General features: G+C 36.3%; 1 protein-coding gene across 9 annotated transcripts in view; it reads right to left on the bottom strand.

Moving 5' to 3' along the window:
* The window catches only part of PCDH9 (protocadherin 9), a 680,886-nt gene that overhangs the window by 223,743 nt on the left and 438,084 nt on the right, over window positions 1–19,059 (bottom strand). For 2 of the 9 annotated variants that reach the window (XM_064713601.1, XM_064713610.1), the window contains exon 6: window positions 17,057–18,182. The exons of the other annotated variants lie outside the window; for them this stretch is intronic. In XM_064713601.1, the coding sequence (XP_064569671.1) occupies window positions 18,175–18,182 (8 nt within the window). In that variant the 3' untranslated portion in view covers window positions 17,057–18,174. Of the gene's footprint in view, window positions 1–17,056; window positions 18,183–19,059 lie in introns of those variants that run through there. 9 annotated transcript variants of the gene reach the window in all.

The raw sequence follows: 19,059 nt of genomic DNA, 5'->3' as shown, positions 1-19,059 counted from the left end.
CTGCGTAAAACAGTCTTCAAAAACTCTGGGTTAGCAGTGTAAATGAGGTGAGTGATAGCACAGCACGGCAACTGTAAGAGCTCCTGTTGCACAAAGTGGATTGCCAAATTTTGTGGTTTTTCTTCCAAGGCTGCCTTTTACTTATATAGAAAACAAACCCTTATATTATGGAAGTGTTTTATTTGAATGGTATCTTTCCAACCCCTGTAAGGAGCTGAAATAGCAAACTGACTTAGATTCTCTACAGCTCTTTCATGGGAGAAAAGAGGAAAACAATCTACGTGCAATAGTTCCTAGTTTCTTGCTGCTACCTCTCCCTGCTGACCATAATATAGACGAGACACAGCTTATTATCTTTGGCTTTATGACTACAATAATATTCTCTTGCCACTAAGGAAGCTTGCCTTCCTGGGCGGGAAACACAGAACAGTACAGCTATTTTAGGAGAAAGCTTGCTGTTCTGCACAGGAAGATTTTGTTCAGAAGCAAAGGCTTGAACAAAACAAGGGGGGAACAGTACCTCTTTCAGAATAAGTCTTGCTCTGAAATCTTACACTTCTGAAAGTTGCCTCAGTGACATGACAGAATCCTCTGAAATGCAAATATATATACATTCAAAACACCATTAGTTTCTCAAAATTTCATTAGATATAATCAAGAAGAGCTATGACACTTTCTGCCAGAATTCCTCACATATGAGTGTATGGTAATGTCACAGAGTTAGTATCTGACAAATTTCTCTTATAGGTAAGCATGGCCTAAATAACTAGAGAAGATAAAACTAGAGAAGATTCGGGAAGATAAAACAGAAGCTGAGACACTGGAAATCTAGAAAGTAAAAAGGTATAGGATTGATTAAAATCTGGCCATAATGTTTTAACTGGTAAAGATGAGTATCTATTGAATAATATTTTTCTCTGAAGTCCGAGGCTACTCTCCTAGGTAACTGGTTTAAACTACCACTCGTGGTGAGTTGGCCTTGCCTTGATATTAAATGTCCTACCAGGCCCTCTCTTACTGCTTCTCCTAGGCAGGACAGAAGAGAAAGTAAGATAAAAAGACTTTTGAGTTGAGACTGAGATGAGAAGACTGATTAACAATTGCCACCATGGGCAAAAGCGGTGATACTTTGAGAAAATAAAATTTGTTGCAAATTAAATTAGATCTGGGTGGTGAGAATCAAAGAAAAAAGAAACAAAAGCAACCCCTTATACTCACTCACCCCTTGAGTTTTTGAGGCTCAACTTCAGTCTCTCCTTCCAGACTTGTGAATATACTTGTTCTGGTGACTCCTCCTTCAGAGATGCAGAGCAGTCTCTGCTCTGAATCCTGGAACATCTCATTTCCCTCCTTCACTGACCTGGGAGTTGGCAGCAGAGTTTCTCCTATTTTTCCTCATTTCGTACTGCCAGACAGTGTTTTTTTACTGCAGGTGGTGTGTTTTAACCTTAAGCATATTTTCTGCAAGATGCCACCTCCTTGGCGGCAGGGCTCAGCTGTGCCCTGAGGTGGGTGCTCTGGAGAGAGGTGGAACCAGCTGTGCCCAGCATGGGGCAGCCACAGCTGCTCCTCACAGAGGTCACCCTGCAGCCCCCACCACCAGTGCTGGGGCACCTGCACCCAGTTCTTACCTATTTAAACCTGGAAACCCACATCCAATATACATAAGTAATGAAGAATAAAAAGGAGGTGAGCAATAAAAAATATTAGGTGAAGAAGGTTGAAATGTATGAGCCTTAAAGCAAAATTAAAGTGCACTCTTGTTTTGCTGCATAGAGCCAGCCGATGTAATGGGGCAGAGACTCTTTCTATATAGTTGAAGAGAATTTTTAATATATTGTTCCAATTGTCAAGATTAAATGTGAAAAATGAAATATTTATCTTTTTTAAATCAAGTTGAAGCACTTGAGCCAGAAAGGTTAAAACAAGTTCATGGAACAATCACACAAACAATTTAAGGCCATGATTTATTTAGCAGGTTCAGTGTGATAATGAGCAAAACCGCTAATCAGCGCCCACAGATATTAAATAATAAATTCAATAGGTCGAAATGGGTATTTGTAGAGCAGCAAATGTTAGTCTAATGATTGAATTAATCTTCATGCAGAGAAATTATTGCATGCCAAATTTGTTTACCACATAACATGCTAATGAAGATAAAACTGGTGGGTCTTCTTTACCCTTACAAATTAAGTGCTACTTGGGAAAAGTTGAAAGGGCATCAAGTGGCCAAGTTTTGTAAGAGTCACATGAAAAGATTGAGCAAACAAGACAGCAAGAGATAAGGTACTTGTTCTGTATTACACTTTGAATGGCTGAATACAAATTACTGGATTAGTACAGTTTATCAAAGAACCTATTTTGTAAAACAGATCTAGAAATAAGCATGGGCTTCGTAATTAGCCGATCATTCTGGTGCTTCCTAAACCCACTTTTGTTGGCTAAAGAGGAAAATCTGAGTAAATCTGTGCACAAAGGCTGGAAGTTCAGACCTCTATGCTAATTAATGTGGTTGTTTTTTTGGCTTTTTTCTGATCATCAAAGATGCTTACAATGATAATTAAGGACAATTTTTGTCAAATGTCTTGCCTAAAGAGAACCTTGGATAAACAGACAGACAAATGAAAAAAAAAACCCTAACAATGAAAACCATTGCTTTTTTCTCCTTTAAAATTATTCAGTATCTATTATGAGGTACAGCCAACTGTTACAGTAGAAAGTGCTATTTTCAAATTGCTCACAGTTTGGCATTTTGGTGCACAGACGAATGGCCCAGTTTAACAAACCTTTCACAAGGCAGATTATCAGCAAAGCTGATTCTCAACTACAGAAAGAAGTTTATTTCCAATTATTTATTGAGGGGTGGCTATATCTTAGTTTGCTGAAGGTTTTTTGTTTTATATATTTTTTAACTGGACATTTCTCAGCTATTTTGAACTGAGACTTTGCTGAAGTATCATCCAGAGACATACACTTGGCTACACTGATCGACCCTTTTTGACCGTGACAGGCCAATTCAAATGACCAAAACTGTGGAATACACTCCATTAAAACAAAACTAGGGCTATCAAGGTAGGCACTATACCTGTTTAACGTCACTTATGTGTTCCAGTGAAAAATAGATTTGAATTTTTTCATCGAGTAAAATAATTTAAATTATTAAATGCAATTAAATTATTAGTGGTGAAAGGCCTAGGAAATAAGTCCTGTGAGGAGTGGCTGAGGGATCTGGGGCTGTTTGACCTGGAGGAGTCTTAGGAAAGACCTTACTAAGCTCTACAACTGGAGGCTATAGCCAGATGGGAGTTAATCTCTTCTTCCAGTGACAGAACAATACCGCAATGTTTTGATCTGCACCAGGGGAGGTTTAGGCTGGACGTTAGGAAGAAAAGAGTCATTGACAGAGAGAGTGATTGGGCACCAGAATGGTCTATATAGGGAGGTGGTGGAGTCACCATCCCTGGAGGAGTTTAAGAAACTGGACGGGGCACTCAGTGCCATGGTTTAGTTGATGAGGTGGTGCTCAGTCATAGGTTGAACTCGATAACTTTCTTTTCCAATCTGATTGATGTTTTGATTCTCTAAAATGATCTAATTATTTAATCTGGCTAAGGTGCAAGATTTGCTAAATTTTCTTGAGAAAAAAACAAACACACACAACAAAACAGTGCTTTATCATCTTTTTTCTTAGACTAAATACACTATTCTATGGCTGACTTGTTAAGGAGATTCATATGCGTATCACATATTTTGATTGCACATGCACTGGATGGAATGTATAGGACTTCTAAAAATTTGAGGAAGTAATACTGCATATGATATAAAAAAGAAAACAAAACCACCAAATCCCTGTTGCTAGCAGGAATGTAGCAATACTCAATACCTTTCAGAGATGAGTTTTAAGTGCTCTCAAATATTACATCTGGCACCACAACAGTTTACCATCACTGGCTAGTCCAGACATGCTACTCCAATTTCATAGCCTCAGCCGAGTTACACAGATTTTGATGGGCAACCAGATAAAAAAGTAGAAGACTGCTGTCAGTGTACTGGCAGATTTTTGAGATGCCATGTAACTTGTGGCAGAATACTACACTGAGTAGGCTGGCATCTTGTAACAGGCAAACATTTGACAAGACCAAAAAGGAAGGAGGCTGAATTAAACAATATGGCACTCATCTTTTCCCCTGGTTAAGCGCTCTCTTTCTCAGTTTGGGTTGTTTTCCAGATTGTTCTGGAACTTCACAGTCTTCTGAGGATAGGCGTTCTTTCGTTCAAGTTTGCTCAGTTGACAGAATGATTCATGGGCATTTTTGAGCCATAAATAAAAGAGCTTTCTAACTTTTTAGCAGCACAGTTTTAACATGTTTCAATGTACATGGAAGCATTACCTATAGCAATGTCAGTCGCACAGCTCTCAACTTTTTCATTCACAATGCCCATGCTGTCATGCATAATCTATCCAGCTGGCAGTTTACCTGACACATTCTAAGCCATTCTTTTCTCTGCTGCCCCAATGACACTCATCTAATTTCTCTCCTTTTCTCTCCCTATACTCGTGAAACAGAGTAGGCAATATCAGCAGTCACTTCTGGACATGATCAACTGGGAAAGGCATTTTCTCTTGTCACCAACCTAAACATATGGAATTCTAAACAAAGGACATGGGATATGAAGACACATCAACATACAGTGCTACCAAGATTTATACTTTCAAAATTAATAAATAAATGAATAGATACCTACAACAATTGAATTAGATTAAACAGAATAGTAGGATATACTTTTTGTCCAACAAGCAAGCAAGGGAGAAATACACACAAAAGATCACAGAAAATGCTCCTCTGAAAATGAAAGACTGTGGACCATAAGTCTCTTTTGTACTAAAATATCTTCCAAAGCATTAAATTGCTTATTCTTAAGTGGTTCTTTAAATTTTATTGTGCTCTTATGAGGATTTTTTTTTAAATATTCATGCATGTTCTTGCAAATCACCCTTTAGCCCAAAAGAAAATAAAGCATGTAAAGAAACCTTTTTTTTTTTTTAAACAGCAAAGTACTTTGTTTTATTAGAAGGCATAACTCATAGGCTATGGATTGAAGTGTGAATAGTGTTTAATTTGGGTTAAAAATATCATAGAATCATAAAACCATATAATAGAATATTCTAAGTTTGAGGGAACCCACAAGGATCATTCAAGTCCAACTACTGTCCCTGCACACAGGGACAACACTGTCCCTGACAACTCCGAGTCACACCGTGTCCCTGAGAGCATTGTCCAAATGATTTTTGAACTCAGACAGGCTTGATGCTGTGACCACTTTCCTGAGGTCTCTGTTCTAGCTTTATGCCATTTGTTTGAGTCCTGTTACTGATCAAAAGAGTGACAAGATTGGTACCTGCCCCTCTGCTTCTGCTCATGAATTGTAACTGCAATGAGGTCTCCTCAGTCTCCTCCAGGCTGAACAGACCAAGTGAACTCAGCCATTTCTCAAATGAGGAATTTCCCTGTAGACACTTCTCCATCTTCATGTCCCTAAAGAGACTATTTTAGTTAGATTTCTCAAATATGAACTGGGCGGCCATCCTATGCCTAACACAGCAGTCCAGAAATGCAGAAATAGAACATGTGAGCATTGCTAGAATTTCTTTAAAATGTGGCCTTGAGAGTCTGGTAAGACTGCAGAGAGTATTAACAGGACATAACCACTGATGCATCAGCTTATTTTTAATGATGTTTATGTTTAAAATCAGTCATGCTGTCTCCTTAAATGCTGAAGGGAAGTTGGGTAGACAAAGGTCAGTATCATTAACATCTAGATTGTCTGAATATCTCTCTACCCTAGTGGAAAGTGTTATATCTATGCATGTCTGTATGCATAGATATGCATATATTTATCTATTACAGCTGTCACAGTGACCTATATTCATCTATAACATATGTTACATATTCTCAGTATTCTGCAAAATGTATAATTAATATGTCTCCAAACAGTGTAGCTGCTCATGCAAGAGGGATTCATATTACTAAGTGCCTATTTACATCTGGAAATATATGGTTTCCATTCATAATGAAGTAATAATGAAGGACAAGTATGTGTAGTATATGAAAAATTAATCAATATTAAGACCTGGAGTAATGGCACAAAGCAACTATCTTATACAATTCCTTTCATTTCTTATGAAAATAAATATATGAACTGTGAAACTATAATTCAAACAACTAATCCACTGTGGTGTGGATGATTATTTTTAAATCATTTAGTTTCTCTTCTGAATGATCCATGGAATCTGCACTTAAATCAGCTGAAAAAGGCAGCAGGGCAGGGAAATTTTTGATTACACTTTTAATTTCACAAACTAACCTACAAATGACTTTAAAATTGCTGGTAACACTACGGTATTACTAACCACCTACACGTTTTTATTGAAAGAGTGTAGCTCCAATCCATTAGTTAATGACTACGCTGAGCTTGCCAGATCACATTCACACTCCTAGCAACTGTAAGTGCCAGGGTTTCAAGGGCCTTGGAATAACACCACCAATTAAAACCAGTCTCTTTTGTTAAATATTTGAAAACACAAAACATTTATAAAAAGAAGAAAACCCCAAAACACTAAAATTGTATTGGCTTCTCTACTGAAAATGAAATCAATTTTGTACACCTTTGCTATGTTACAGTGTAAGTCTGTGGAAATATTGAAATATGCTCCTGTATATTTCAAGTACATTTTAAATAGCAATGACTTAATGTGCTTTTAGTAATAAATTTCTTTCCCTTAAATTCAGTAATTGGCTACTGCTCTTTAACAAAAAATATTTTTTAATATTCAGTAAAAGTTAAACATCAAAACTGGTCAATTACTCCATCACACTTGCTTGTCAGTCATATATATATTTTACAGAAGAAAAAGTGAAGGATGTGTAAAGTGATAAACATCACACCATTAGGTTCTTGGATTATAAAATATGCAATTATTATGAAGTTGAGAAAGCTTTTGCTTTTTCCTAGTTATTTTAGATGAATGAATCATTTATAACTGATGTTTTTTCTTGATATGTGTATGTCTTCAATAGTTATCTCCATGACACTATTTAACAAATGCAGATATGGAATAGAATAGTTCAGTACAGTAAAGATAAAGTAAAATAATTAAGTTATTCAATCTTTCTCAATGAACTTAAACACATTTTTTAGATCTTGAAGACAGACCTTATCTAAAAGACTAGTGGAGCATATCACCAAAGAGCAAAAAGAATCCTTTCCCTACATGGCAGACACATAGAATTTCATTTCAAGTTTTGTATTGAAAATGACATTTTTGTGTGGTTTTCAGAGTGAAGAACTAAAAAAACACCATTCATATGCTGGGAATATTTGACCACGAAGTACTTAGACGACAGTTCAATAATGCAGATTTGTTTAAAATAATAGGTGAGTTCTTTCGTGTAGATAGAAATACATCTTACTAAATAGTAAGATAACATTAACTTGCAGGAGTGTACTTCTGACATTAATCTCCTAATCACCTCTACTGGACATGTGAAGACCTCTTGGAGTACAAGGATGGGATTCTCCTGGAATGGAATGAAACAAATTCAGTAATAAATGGGCATTCAGCCCTTGGACCACAAAAGTCGATGCTGCCATGGAAGTACACACAGTAACCTCTGCGCTCTCAGCACCAGTTCTGGATCTTCACATCCAGATCTGTTCCTGCTGTGCTGTGTAATACTTCATTGTGGAGCTACAAACTCAGATAAAGGTACAAAATAAATATATATAGCTATACACAAGAAAATGTTTTTCTACCTTCTCACAAAGGTGTCTAGATGTTACTAAATAATATTTTGTGAGTTTTTTGGTTGATTTTTTTTGTTTGTTTGTTAGTGGTATTTGCTTTTTTTTGTTTTTGGTGGTGGGTTTTGTGCTGATGTAGCATAGGATTTCTATTGAAAAGCTTTTTGCCAAAGCTGAAAAATTTTCAAACTGTCCTAAAGTTAAAGATTTATTTATGTCTTTATCTATATTTTATTTCAAGATGGGAACAAACTCCAAAGTTTTTAAATGTTTTGGAAAAAGTTTTTTATATTTTCCTTTCCTTGCCACAGGTAAATAAGTCCTAAGTTTAGTTGCTTATGTTGCTACCATGTTTAGATGGATTCTCTGTAGCACACAGGCCTTCACCTTGCACCCACAGAATAAAGATATTTAACATGCAATGCACAGTCAAAAAAAGGTAAGTATTCTACTCTTATTTTTCTTCTCCCTACTTATCTTAACATGTATTTACCTGGATTAGTATGAAAAGGGATAAAGCTTTACACTAAGAAATTATTCAACTCTTATTCCTATTTCTAGAAGGTTTACTTTCATGGGTTTTAGACTGCAAATATAATTCCTTATTTTTTTCCTCATCTACTTAATTCATCTTTCCTCCCCCTTCTCTTCCTGTTAAAGACAAACAGAGCAAATGTATGTACAAAACCATACAACATTCCTTGCAAAGGCAATTATTTGAAAGAAAGCAGAATCTTCATTATCTACATAATGTAATTTTCAAATTTTATTCAGAGAACCTCCCTTCTTATGCATGGATTTCTCCTTAGAAAAAAAAAAAAAAAAAAAAACCACCCAAAAAACCCAAACATAAAATCTGAGAAAAAGGAAAAGATAAATTCATCAGATAAGCATAATAAAATGAACACCTACTTTAGGGACAAGTCTAGGTCAAACCTGAAGACACTTTTGCATAAGGTTATTTCTTAAGATAGCACACTTTTTCTTACAAAAGATTAGATTTCCTTCCCAGAAAGTGAGGCTTTCTAAGGTGTTTGCTTTAAGGAAGGAACTCCTGGATTTGATTAATGTATCATACATGTATTTTTAAAGAGACCGTCAAAAGGCATTGTCTGCACTTCAAGACATGCTAATTTTCAAAATGGCATGAGACTTATCATACTTCCCTGTCAATATTTGGTGATTGTTTGGAGGAAGGAAAACTGATTAGAGAACAGAAATTATTTTACTTTTAGAAATCCTTCCTTAGAATTGTGCTTTTAAAAGGTATGATGTTTTCATTTCAGTTATACCAAAAAAAAAAAAAAAAAAGAAGAAGAAAAGGGAGAGATGGAACTGGTATTTTCATTTAATTAGTACTGTAAAAATGAGGCATAAAAATTAACAATGCTCTTCTCCTTTGAAAAATGTTATGTGTAAATAGATAAGAAAAACTGATAAATCTCCCAAAACATATGAGTATTCCCTTAGCAACAAGAACAGCTGAGATTTATCTCACACAAAAGGTTGGATTTGTAGGAATCAACTAAATTTAGGTGTCTGAGCTTTCCCTATACACAATGTCAATCCTGTCAATATAATTTGGAAAACTATGCCTCTCACATTAGATGCATCTACTACACATTCATCAAACACAACTGTCTGGGTGTCTAGTCTCAATTATGATAATTAAGGTCTCCACTGACAACACCTGGATCTCAGACTCTCAGATTCACATCTATCTCCAACTCACATCTGAATGAGTCACAGATACATCACAAGGTTACACACATGGCACCTGCACTCACAGCTTTTTGAATAAATCTCAACCTAAACCTAACTTCTACTGTCTAACCATCAGCAATGCCAGGTAAGAAATATCCTGGGGTACCCAAGCTGTTCAGACGTGGATGTCAAACAGGAAAGAAGGGGGTGCAATTAACAAGAAGTAGGTATTCAACCAAATGCCGATGTATAACAAATTTTTGAGTCCTATGCATATAAATTGCAGAGCTAAATCTAATCCAAAAGGTCTTTGTGTGAATTTCATGTTTGAGCTCCTATTACACTCATCAGAAATATGCTGAATGGACTCTAGAGTGAAATTTACCAAACTTTGTATAAGTTCCTAGTTTAAATGAAAGTTTCTGTGCTCAGTAAATTAAAAAGGGAGCTTAGACACTTAGGATAAATATTTAGATTTCTGCATGTAAGCATCCAAATTCAAGGTATCTAATATGAAGCTGAGTTCATAATTAATTTCTAGAACTAACAGGGGTATTACTTGATTACTTTCTACAGCCTTCATTCATAACCTATGGTGTGATAAAGGCATTACTTTACAAGATTTATTTGACCCATTTCAGATTTTACCTCAGGAGCTAAACAAGAGAAGCAGTGAGTAACCTGGATAGTACCTATTTGTAGAGATTTCTGTATTGTGTATAGTACTACACCAGATATCTTACCATAAATTTACAAGTTGATACTTGATTTACCTTAGAGAATACAGATTTTTCTTTTCTTTTTTAGTCCACATCTGTATTGCACAATCTATGCAAGACAAACTTAATAATTTATAGGATTTCAGAATCATAGAATGGTTAACTTGGAAGGGAAGTCCGATGAGGGTTTAGTCACACCTTCCTGCCCAGCTCAGGTAGTTACCACGACTCAGTTGAAGAAATGTCTTTTTTGATTTCCAAAATATCCATGAAGATTCCACAATCTCTCTGGGAAAATTGATGCAGAGTTCTATAGTTCCAATAGCAAGAAAATGTGGTGGTTTTTTTCCTTATGTTTAAAGAAAATGTCTCTCTATTTCAGTTTGTGCCCAGTTGTCCCATTCTTTGATTTGGTACCTACTGAGAAAAGTCTGTCTCTCTCTCTGCTCTCCTTCCTGTACCACATCAGGTATTTGCACACATTAATTAGATCCTTGCTAAGCCTTTCCCCTCTCCAGGATGAACAGTCACAGTTCTCTCAGCACCTCCCCATGTGACAGATGCTCTAATACCTTAATAATCTTTGTGGCCTTTTTCTGGACTCAGTCCATACTTCCATTTCCCTTCCACACTGGAAAAGCCAGCACCGGACTTGGCACTTCAACTGTGTCTCACCAGTGAAGAGTAGAGAGAAAGGAACATTAACAACAGCTTGCTGGCAGCACTTTTTCTATTCCAGTTCAGGAGACTGATTTCTTTTCTTCAAGGGTGTCTTTCTGGCTCATGGCTGATTTGCTATACACCAGGACTCCCAGTTCTCTCACTGCAAAGCTGTTTTCTAGTTGTCAGACCCAGGACTGTGTGGGTGCAATGAGCTTATTCTTCCTCATTGTGTTATAAGTTATTCCTCTCATTGCAGCCATCAACAATTCTAATTCTAGTTAAAATTTGTAATAACCATTTAAAGGCTGAAATTAACAATGCCATGCTAAATTCAACACTTTATTCTCAAAAATATAATCTTTCTTTTTGTCAACTTGCCTTTGGGAATAGGAGTTGCACTACTAAGACTATATTAGTAAAAGAACATGTAACATTGGTAAATTATTTGTAATTTCAAGGTAACAAGGAGTCACAGCTGTCACAACAGTAACTTCCTATTTTTGTGATTGAAGTCACAACACTAACTTCCACTGAATTTCAGAAACAGCAACCTCAAAAAAATCAAACAAATATTTCTACCATAATCACACTATCACACTTTTAAAAGGTGAATTGTGTCAAACACAGTTAGGTGTTAGATCACCTAGAATGCTAAAAAAAATTTTTTCAAATACATTTCATGATGATTAAAGATATATGTGTTCAGACATGCTTTTGACTTTAATTTCCCATGGAAGATCTTTAAATAGTAGAACAATCTTGTTTAGAAAGTATTGTTAAACATCATGTTCATGATGAAAAAAACCCCCACTCAGATCAAAACAATGACTGATAAAGAAAAAGAAAAATATTTTAAAACTGTGAAATTTAGAAGACTTATGTTTTATTTTTCTTATTCTGAATATATATATATATATATTACTGGACATACATTGTACCAGTATTAAAATACAGAGAGCAAAAAAGTGCTTAAGAATAAAATGTTGCAACATTCAAAATACTACTACTAATTAACCTGTGTAATACAGATTCAAGAAGACTTGAGCACTGCATTTGAACTATGGACACCAAAAACCTCTATTATCAAATAAAAGCCTGATTCAGTTGAAGTCAGTAAACTGTAGTACTATTTCCTCTGTCATTGGAGATCATTAAATAAAGAAATCATTCAGGCTTTTCTGCTGTAGATACCAGCAGAAAACACATGCTTTTTTTAGGTTATTGGCTAGGATTTCTGATTTGTATTGTGCAGGATGCTGTACCAGTCAAAAAAGTCCCTTGGGCCTCAAAACATACTTGCACTTCTGGAAGTCAGACTTTATATTGACAAAGGGTGGTACAGTCACATAGACAAGAGGTAGAAACTGAAAAGAAATGCTTTCAGACTGAGAATACAACACCAGCTTTAATATTCTGGTGGGTTAACCTTAGCTGCTGCCAGGTGCTCACCAAGCTGCTCTATCACTCCCCCTTCTCAGCAAGACGGGAAGAAAATGAGATGAAAAAGCTCATGGGTTGAGATAAGGACAGGGAGATCACTCACTAGTTACCATCACAGGCAGAACTGACTCAGCCTGGGGAAGATAAATTTAATTTATCATCAATAAAAACTGGAGTAGTATTGTGAGAAACAAGAAAAACAAAAATAAATACACCTTTCCCGTTACCCAACCCTTCCTTCTTCCCAGGATCAAATTCATTTGATGCCACTAAGTAGTGTTAAGGGATATGAAAAGGAGTTGCAGTTGGCAAGTAAAACTTTGTATCTGCTGCTCCTTCCTCATCATACTCTTACCCTGGCCATCATGGGGTCCTTTCCCAGCAACACATGGGTCCCTTCCACAGTGTGTGAGCTTCCAAGACAGGACTGCTCCAGAGAGGGCTCCCCAGGGGCCACAGCTCCTGCTCCTGCATGTGCCCTTTACGGACTGCAACTTCCTTCAGGGAGGGCATACCTACCTGTTTCAGGGCGGGCTCCTCCACGGGCTGCTGGGGGCACCGCCTTCCCCACAAGCTGAGAGAGAAGCTATTTGGTGTCTGAAGCATGCTCTCTACCTCCTTCATCACGAACCTTAGTGTCTGCAGGTTTGTTTCTCTCACATTTTCCTTACTCCTTCCCCCCAGATGCTGTGCAGCTTTGGGCAGCAATGAATCTGTTTTAGAGCCACTGAGAATTGGCTCTGTCAAACATGGGGGCAGCCTCTAGTGTCTTCTCAAAGAGGCACTGTCTGCAGCCCCCTATCCACAACCTTGCCATGTAAATCCATATAAAACATGTAATTAAAAACCAGTGGAAATAAATCACTGGACTATTTTATCACTGGAATATTTTATCACTGGAATATTTTAAAACCTCAGTTTGATTTAAGGGAAGTTGTGTGAAACACTACGCATTGTGCTATAGTAGAGGTTTGACTGGATAATGGCATCACTTTGAAACTTAAAAAAGTCTGTGAATGTCTGCAGTAGATCTCGGCTTGCTGTGATATGAAGAAAAGCCTTGTGAGCAGAAAATACTTACAGGAGAAAAATTACTCTTAAATCCTTAAGTCCCTTGTTTTCACCTGGCAAAAGCACCTGAGTTTTTAAACTGTCCTTGGTATCATCAGTGACGGCAGACAAAGGCACAAGCTTTCATCTCATGTGGAAGCTTCCCCTCCCTTTAATCCTCTAACCTTTGTCATAGTCCCCCTGCCCCATGTGGCCTTTTCATCTGACTGCTGAGGACCTGCAAGTGCTCTTCTCAGGCAGCAGCAGCTAGGAAGTTCTGGAAAGTTATCAGTTCCTCTTGGAGAAGCAATGAGACAAGTTCCCCTCCTACAGCTCATTCAATGGTTATGGCCTCCTGATTTACACTCCAATTAGCTTTGGTGTGCAGAGCAAGAGAGAGTAGAATAGGAACAGATGTAGCACAGTGGCTTTTCTGAACCAAGACAATTTTTAAATCCTCACTGCAATGAGGCATCAAAGAGATGCAAAGAGATAGCAATCTTCTTATGCCTCTCAGATTTTATTTATCTTTTTAAAGTCATAAGTGCACGGGGTAAGATTGAATTCAGACTTCAGACTATTTTATAGCTCTTCTGTAGGCTAATTCACCAACCTGACTCCAGTTTTTCTTACTCCTGCTTGCCTGTAGCTAAATGTGACAATGTTAGATTCTGTGTGAGGTATGAACTCGTGTTTAATGAAATGGAGGATGTGACTCAAAGGCGAATGTTCCTATTTTAGTTCTCATAGTCTCATATTATGAAAACACAAGAATAACTATGGATGGCAAATTATCTAGATCTAGGCACTAATACAGTAGCCCTTCTTTCTACACCTTAGGCTGTTAAGCTATGGACCACTCCAATATTGCCAAAGAAGAAACTTTGGAGGCAGCAAAATGAAAGACAGGATTAACAGAGGGTATGCCCTCAAGGTTAAACCATCATCACCCACTGGGTGTAATGATAGTGACACTGTAAAACCAAAGCTCTTTGCAGCAGAGGCTTAGCTTCTCCACATGGGACACTATCATATGACCAAGTGTAATACAAGGCAGTCTTGCCATTACTCTGAACTTTAATCATAATTAAGCCACTGCCGCAGAGATATTCCTACTTATTACTGGAATTAGAGTACCATTTAACACCCCTGACATTACTTGACTAAACTGCCATAGTAAAAGGTTTATTAAAAAGTGTGAACTCAGGTATTTATCAGCCAAATTTAACCACACAGTTTTTATTGCACTGGAAATAAAAAAGCTATCCACAAATATTATTACTGAAAGACAGCATTGTAACATTACTTCCAAGAATATGGAATTGCATTGGAAGTAACATAGGACAAAATAGAATGTTCTATTTAATTTTGCTAAATAAAAACATGATCTTGAAACTGGTGGGTGTGTTACAATTTTTGCTACAGCTACATGTTTTTTATGAAGCTATTACTTTGTTGATATATATTGATACTACTCATTAATGAGGTGTAGAAATTAGGCAAACATTTACTTAGCTTTGTAAACATGTATCAGAAGACATAAATATTATATTTCTGTCTGGTTTTAAACTGTTGGAATTATTGCATAGATTCATCCACAGTGTGCAGTAGGCTTTCTCCCTAGAGCACTTCTAACACTCCACTAAATATATGCTATTCCTCTTTATCTCTTTGAAGAAAAATGAATCACATCCACAGCTTGCAGCTATCAAAATGTGATTTATCAAGCATTTTCATGAAAATGCATTTTTCTCCTTCCTTACACTAGGAGGCACATTTTTACTTTGTACAGTTCTATTGCACAGCTCTGCTGCATTCAACTCTTAGATACGTTAACAATTCCAGGCCAAATCTGAGTCCCTGACAACCTTTACTAAACCACAGTGAAAGAAGAATTCTTCACTAATCAAGTGGATTGTTTCTTCACGCTGATGAAAACCACACTTATACTAATGAGAAGTAACAGTCTGCACCCAACTGCTGGAGAACAAAAGCACAGGAGGTTTTTAGCAGTACCTGAAAAAATAATTCACATTAAAGTACATCAGAGAGCTGTACAGTTTTATTGCAACTGATGATAAAGATGTTTGTGTTAAAAGTACACTTCCTGATATGCACATTTAAAACCATTAGAAAGCAGGAATTTTGGTAGTGAAAGATGTTTTAAAGTAGGATAAGTAAATTCAATTTTACATTGGCCTTTTTTTTTTTTTTACATCCTAACAAACGGAAATGTTTTCTAAATTCTTATCTGATATGCTAAAAGATAAAGAAGTTGTATAAGATGATAGATCTTTGGAATATATTCCTTTTAAAAGGAATCAAGTGCATCAAGCTGCAAATGAGACAAAGGTGAACTATAAGGAGTTGTAATTGACAGGTTAGCATCAAACTCCTTTGACCATCAATAATATTGATCAATTAACAATAGAGAAATCCAAAATATACATTAAAAAAATGAATACAACCCTCAAAATAAAAGACCTAAATATAGAAGAGGCTAAAGAAAGGTTTCAGTGATGCAATCCAAATTTAGACTTACATCTCATTACGGAAGATTTCATATTTCTATCTTGTTGCTTTTCTCTCATAGCTACAGTGACAGCGTGTGGCTGACAATGCTAATATTTGGCTTCTCTCTTCATTTCAGTTTCACCCAGTGTGAGAGATTTCTGTTTTCAGATTAGCTGGATGAATGTACTCTCACTGTGTGTGTTTATTTCATTAAATCATGTAATTGTAGTTCTTGTGTCTCTGTAGAAGCTAATGACTGCAAGTAAATATGGCATTAAGGTTTCTCATACTCTTGTGTAAAAAGTTAGCAAGACTTCTACCACATTTCTCCCCCCCTATTTCAGGTTTTGAAGACCTGAGCCTTGGTCACTCTTCAAATATAATTAAAATAGGACATTATTTTCAGAAACAATGGCTGTATTTTTATTCATGTAACTTCACAGTGTACAGTAATAACCCACACAATTCACTGAGCATTAAAGTCATTAACCAAAATTGCTCTCAGCATGAGGCAAGGACTTTACTACCAAGATTAACATCACATTCTCATGAACTGAAGAAAAGTTTTACTTTGAATGAACTTTCATAAAAACACAGTCGAACAAATCTGTGGTTTTGATGTAGAGGTCATTTGCAAACATTCCCAAAAACGCTGTTCTTTCTCTTCAGTTGAAGCATTTAGAATAAAAATATTGTTATGCAACACTCATCATCCAAAACTTCTAGCAGTACATGTACATGATAATACTACAACTCTCCACTAGGGCTTTATTCCTTACTTTTTAGTCGTATCTTTCACCTCAGCATGTCCCAAGTATATTCATAACCAGCAATCCCTTAATTAGCCACTGAAACAAAACTACCTCTACAGTTCAATACAACTAGGGAACATTTCACTGCAATAGAACTAGAAATTCAGCTTAGGAATGTCAAGGAATACAATGTTCAAATGATACTATATATTTTAACCATGAACACATGTAAATACCCACAAAGTAACTTTGGCCAATGCCAGACAGCATTTTTCTCTTCTGAAAATTTTCACAGCATCTTCAGTAACCATAAACTGCTTTAAATCTTATTTCACATCCCATTAAAACTTGTGCCTACATTAGCAAAATAACTTCTAATATAGTGTTTAGGCAATAGCTTGATACTGAATACAATATACAAGTTAAAGCCATCTAATGAACAACATGACTCCCATCCTGGCCTGGATTTTTCTAGAAAAATTTCTGTCACAGTACTGACCATATAATTTCTTTCTTAGTTTGTGAGATTTGATTAGATACAGAGTGCAATGTTTCAATATCTGGTAAAAACAAATAAAAACCTATACTTTAATACTTCACTAATAGTTAGTATAGCTTGACGGTTAGATTTTATAAATTTGACACAAATTTAGCATCCCTAAGGCTAAATTAGGTGTAACCACAAACATATTAAAACTTTTCATATAGCTTTTAAGAACACTTACTCATTCTGACTAATCTTCTATTAGTGTCTATATTAGGCATGAATAGATGATCATGATTAATATACTGTGTTTGCACAATGTGTTTAACACAAAATTTCCAAAACTGCACTTTTAATAACTTGCTATAAAGTTTACTAAGCCTTTTTTTTTTTCCTAAGTCTCCTGGAGGACTTTTATGTTGCCTTTTGAAGGGATATACAATTCAGAGTCTGTGAAGCCAATGCAACAGTGCCAACATGCAATGCTGCCTTAAAAACTCCTCTCTGATGTTGTTAAATCTTTCACAAGTCTCATACGTGGTCAGAGAATTAACCAGATAATTCCACTTAAGCTCCTCGCTTGCTTAAGCAGACATACATTCTTGTTCCAGTCAATCCACTCATTGTTGCTATTCTTTTATCATTCTTTGTATTTGTACAGATTAAGGGTTTAACATCATAGCTCCAAAAACATTTCTGTTTTGATAAAGAGAAGAAAATGCAGGTGTCATATCCAGGGGAGGAGAAGAGAAAAAAAGAAAAGTAGAAGGAAAATAGAGGAAAAGAAACCAGAATGCAACTCTCAGTAAAACATTTCAAATTGTTTCTTTGTAGAGTATCATCCAACACAACCTCTTGGTCTTCCTATATACATATGAGAGAAATATTTCCAAAGTCAGTATTCCACAGTTCATGTTGTCATCTGCCATGATGTAAATGTCATCATTCAGATCCAGCTCTGCCCAAATGAGGAGATGGACCTTAATATTGTTCATCAGATCCCAAGGCCACCTTCTCTCCTGGTTTGTACAGGCCCAGTGACAACTTAATCATCTATACAAAAGGGAGAAATGCCAAAGACAGAAACTATTTCTTATTTCTATACTCCTGGGATGCAAGAGGACTCAGGTTCAATTACGTTCCAAGAGCACAGATAGATTTTTAACCTTTGTCCCACACTCTAGACAAAAACCAAGAAACTTAAGAGCAGTGCTACTTCCTTCTCTCTGTTTTCAGTATGTCTGAGCCTCTACATGCCACTTTGCAATGTCAAAATACTAATCACCCTATTGGTTAAGATCTTGCTTCAGTTTTTAGTGCTCTCACAAAAACACAGCAATAATGTAAATGTATTATAGAGGAGGATGGAAGAAAAAGGCAGAAGTTCCCAAATCAAATAGTTCATCCTTAATATTTGTACGAAAACCTGTATCTGACAGTTCCAATACATCATGCCATTCCACGTTAACAAAGAAACCCTGTGATTCTTTATGTAAGAACAGGGAATTTTAGGGCTGTTAAGAAATTTGGCTTCTTTCAATTTTTCAGTGCTTCACTTATTTACTGACTTCTCTGTTAGTCTAAAAGACAGTGCAACCTCCATGTCCTTGAACTTAAATTGATATTTAGAATGACTTTACTAAAACAAAGTCTAAAGCTAATCGGGAAAAACTTGTTACCTTGTAGGACATCCTTCTCCCCTGCTGGTATTACTTACAGTGCAATTAGTATGAAGCCATTTATTCTACTGGATATACTTTTCTTTCCACAGTCAAATTACAACATGAGGCACATCAGGCAAACTACATTATTTCCAAACAATCCTTATGAGCTAATATGAACAAACACTCATGCACGTGCTTAAAAACCTCTCTACCATTGCAAAGCTCAAAGGGATGAAAAAGTACCAAGTTAGCAAAGCAACTCAGAT

Source organism: Zonotrichia leucophrys, chromosome 1 (genome assembly GCF_028769735.1).
Source record: "Zonotrichia leucophrys gambelii isolate GWCS_2022_RI chromosome 1, RI_Zleu_2.0, whole genome shotgun sequence".
NCBI lineage: Eukaryota > Metazoa > Chordata > Aves > Passeriformes > Passerellidae > Zonotrichia > Zonotrichia leucophrys.
Note: the sequence above shows the minus strand (reverse complement) of the source record. Positions and strands in the feature narration are given on the sequence as shown.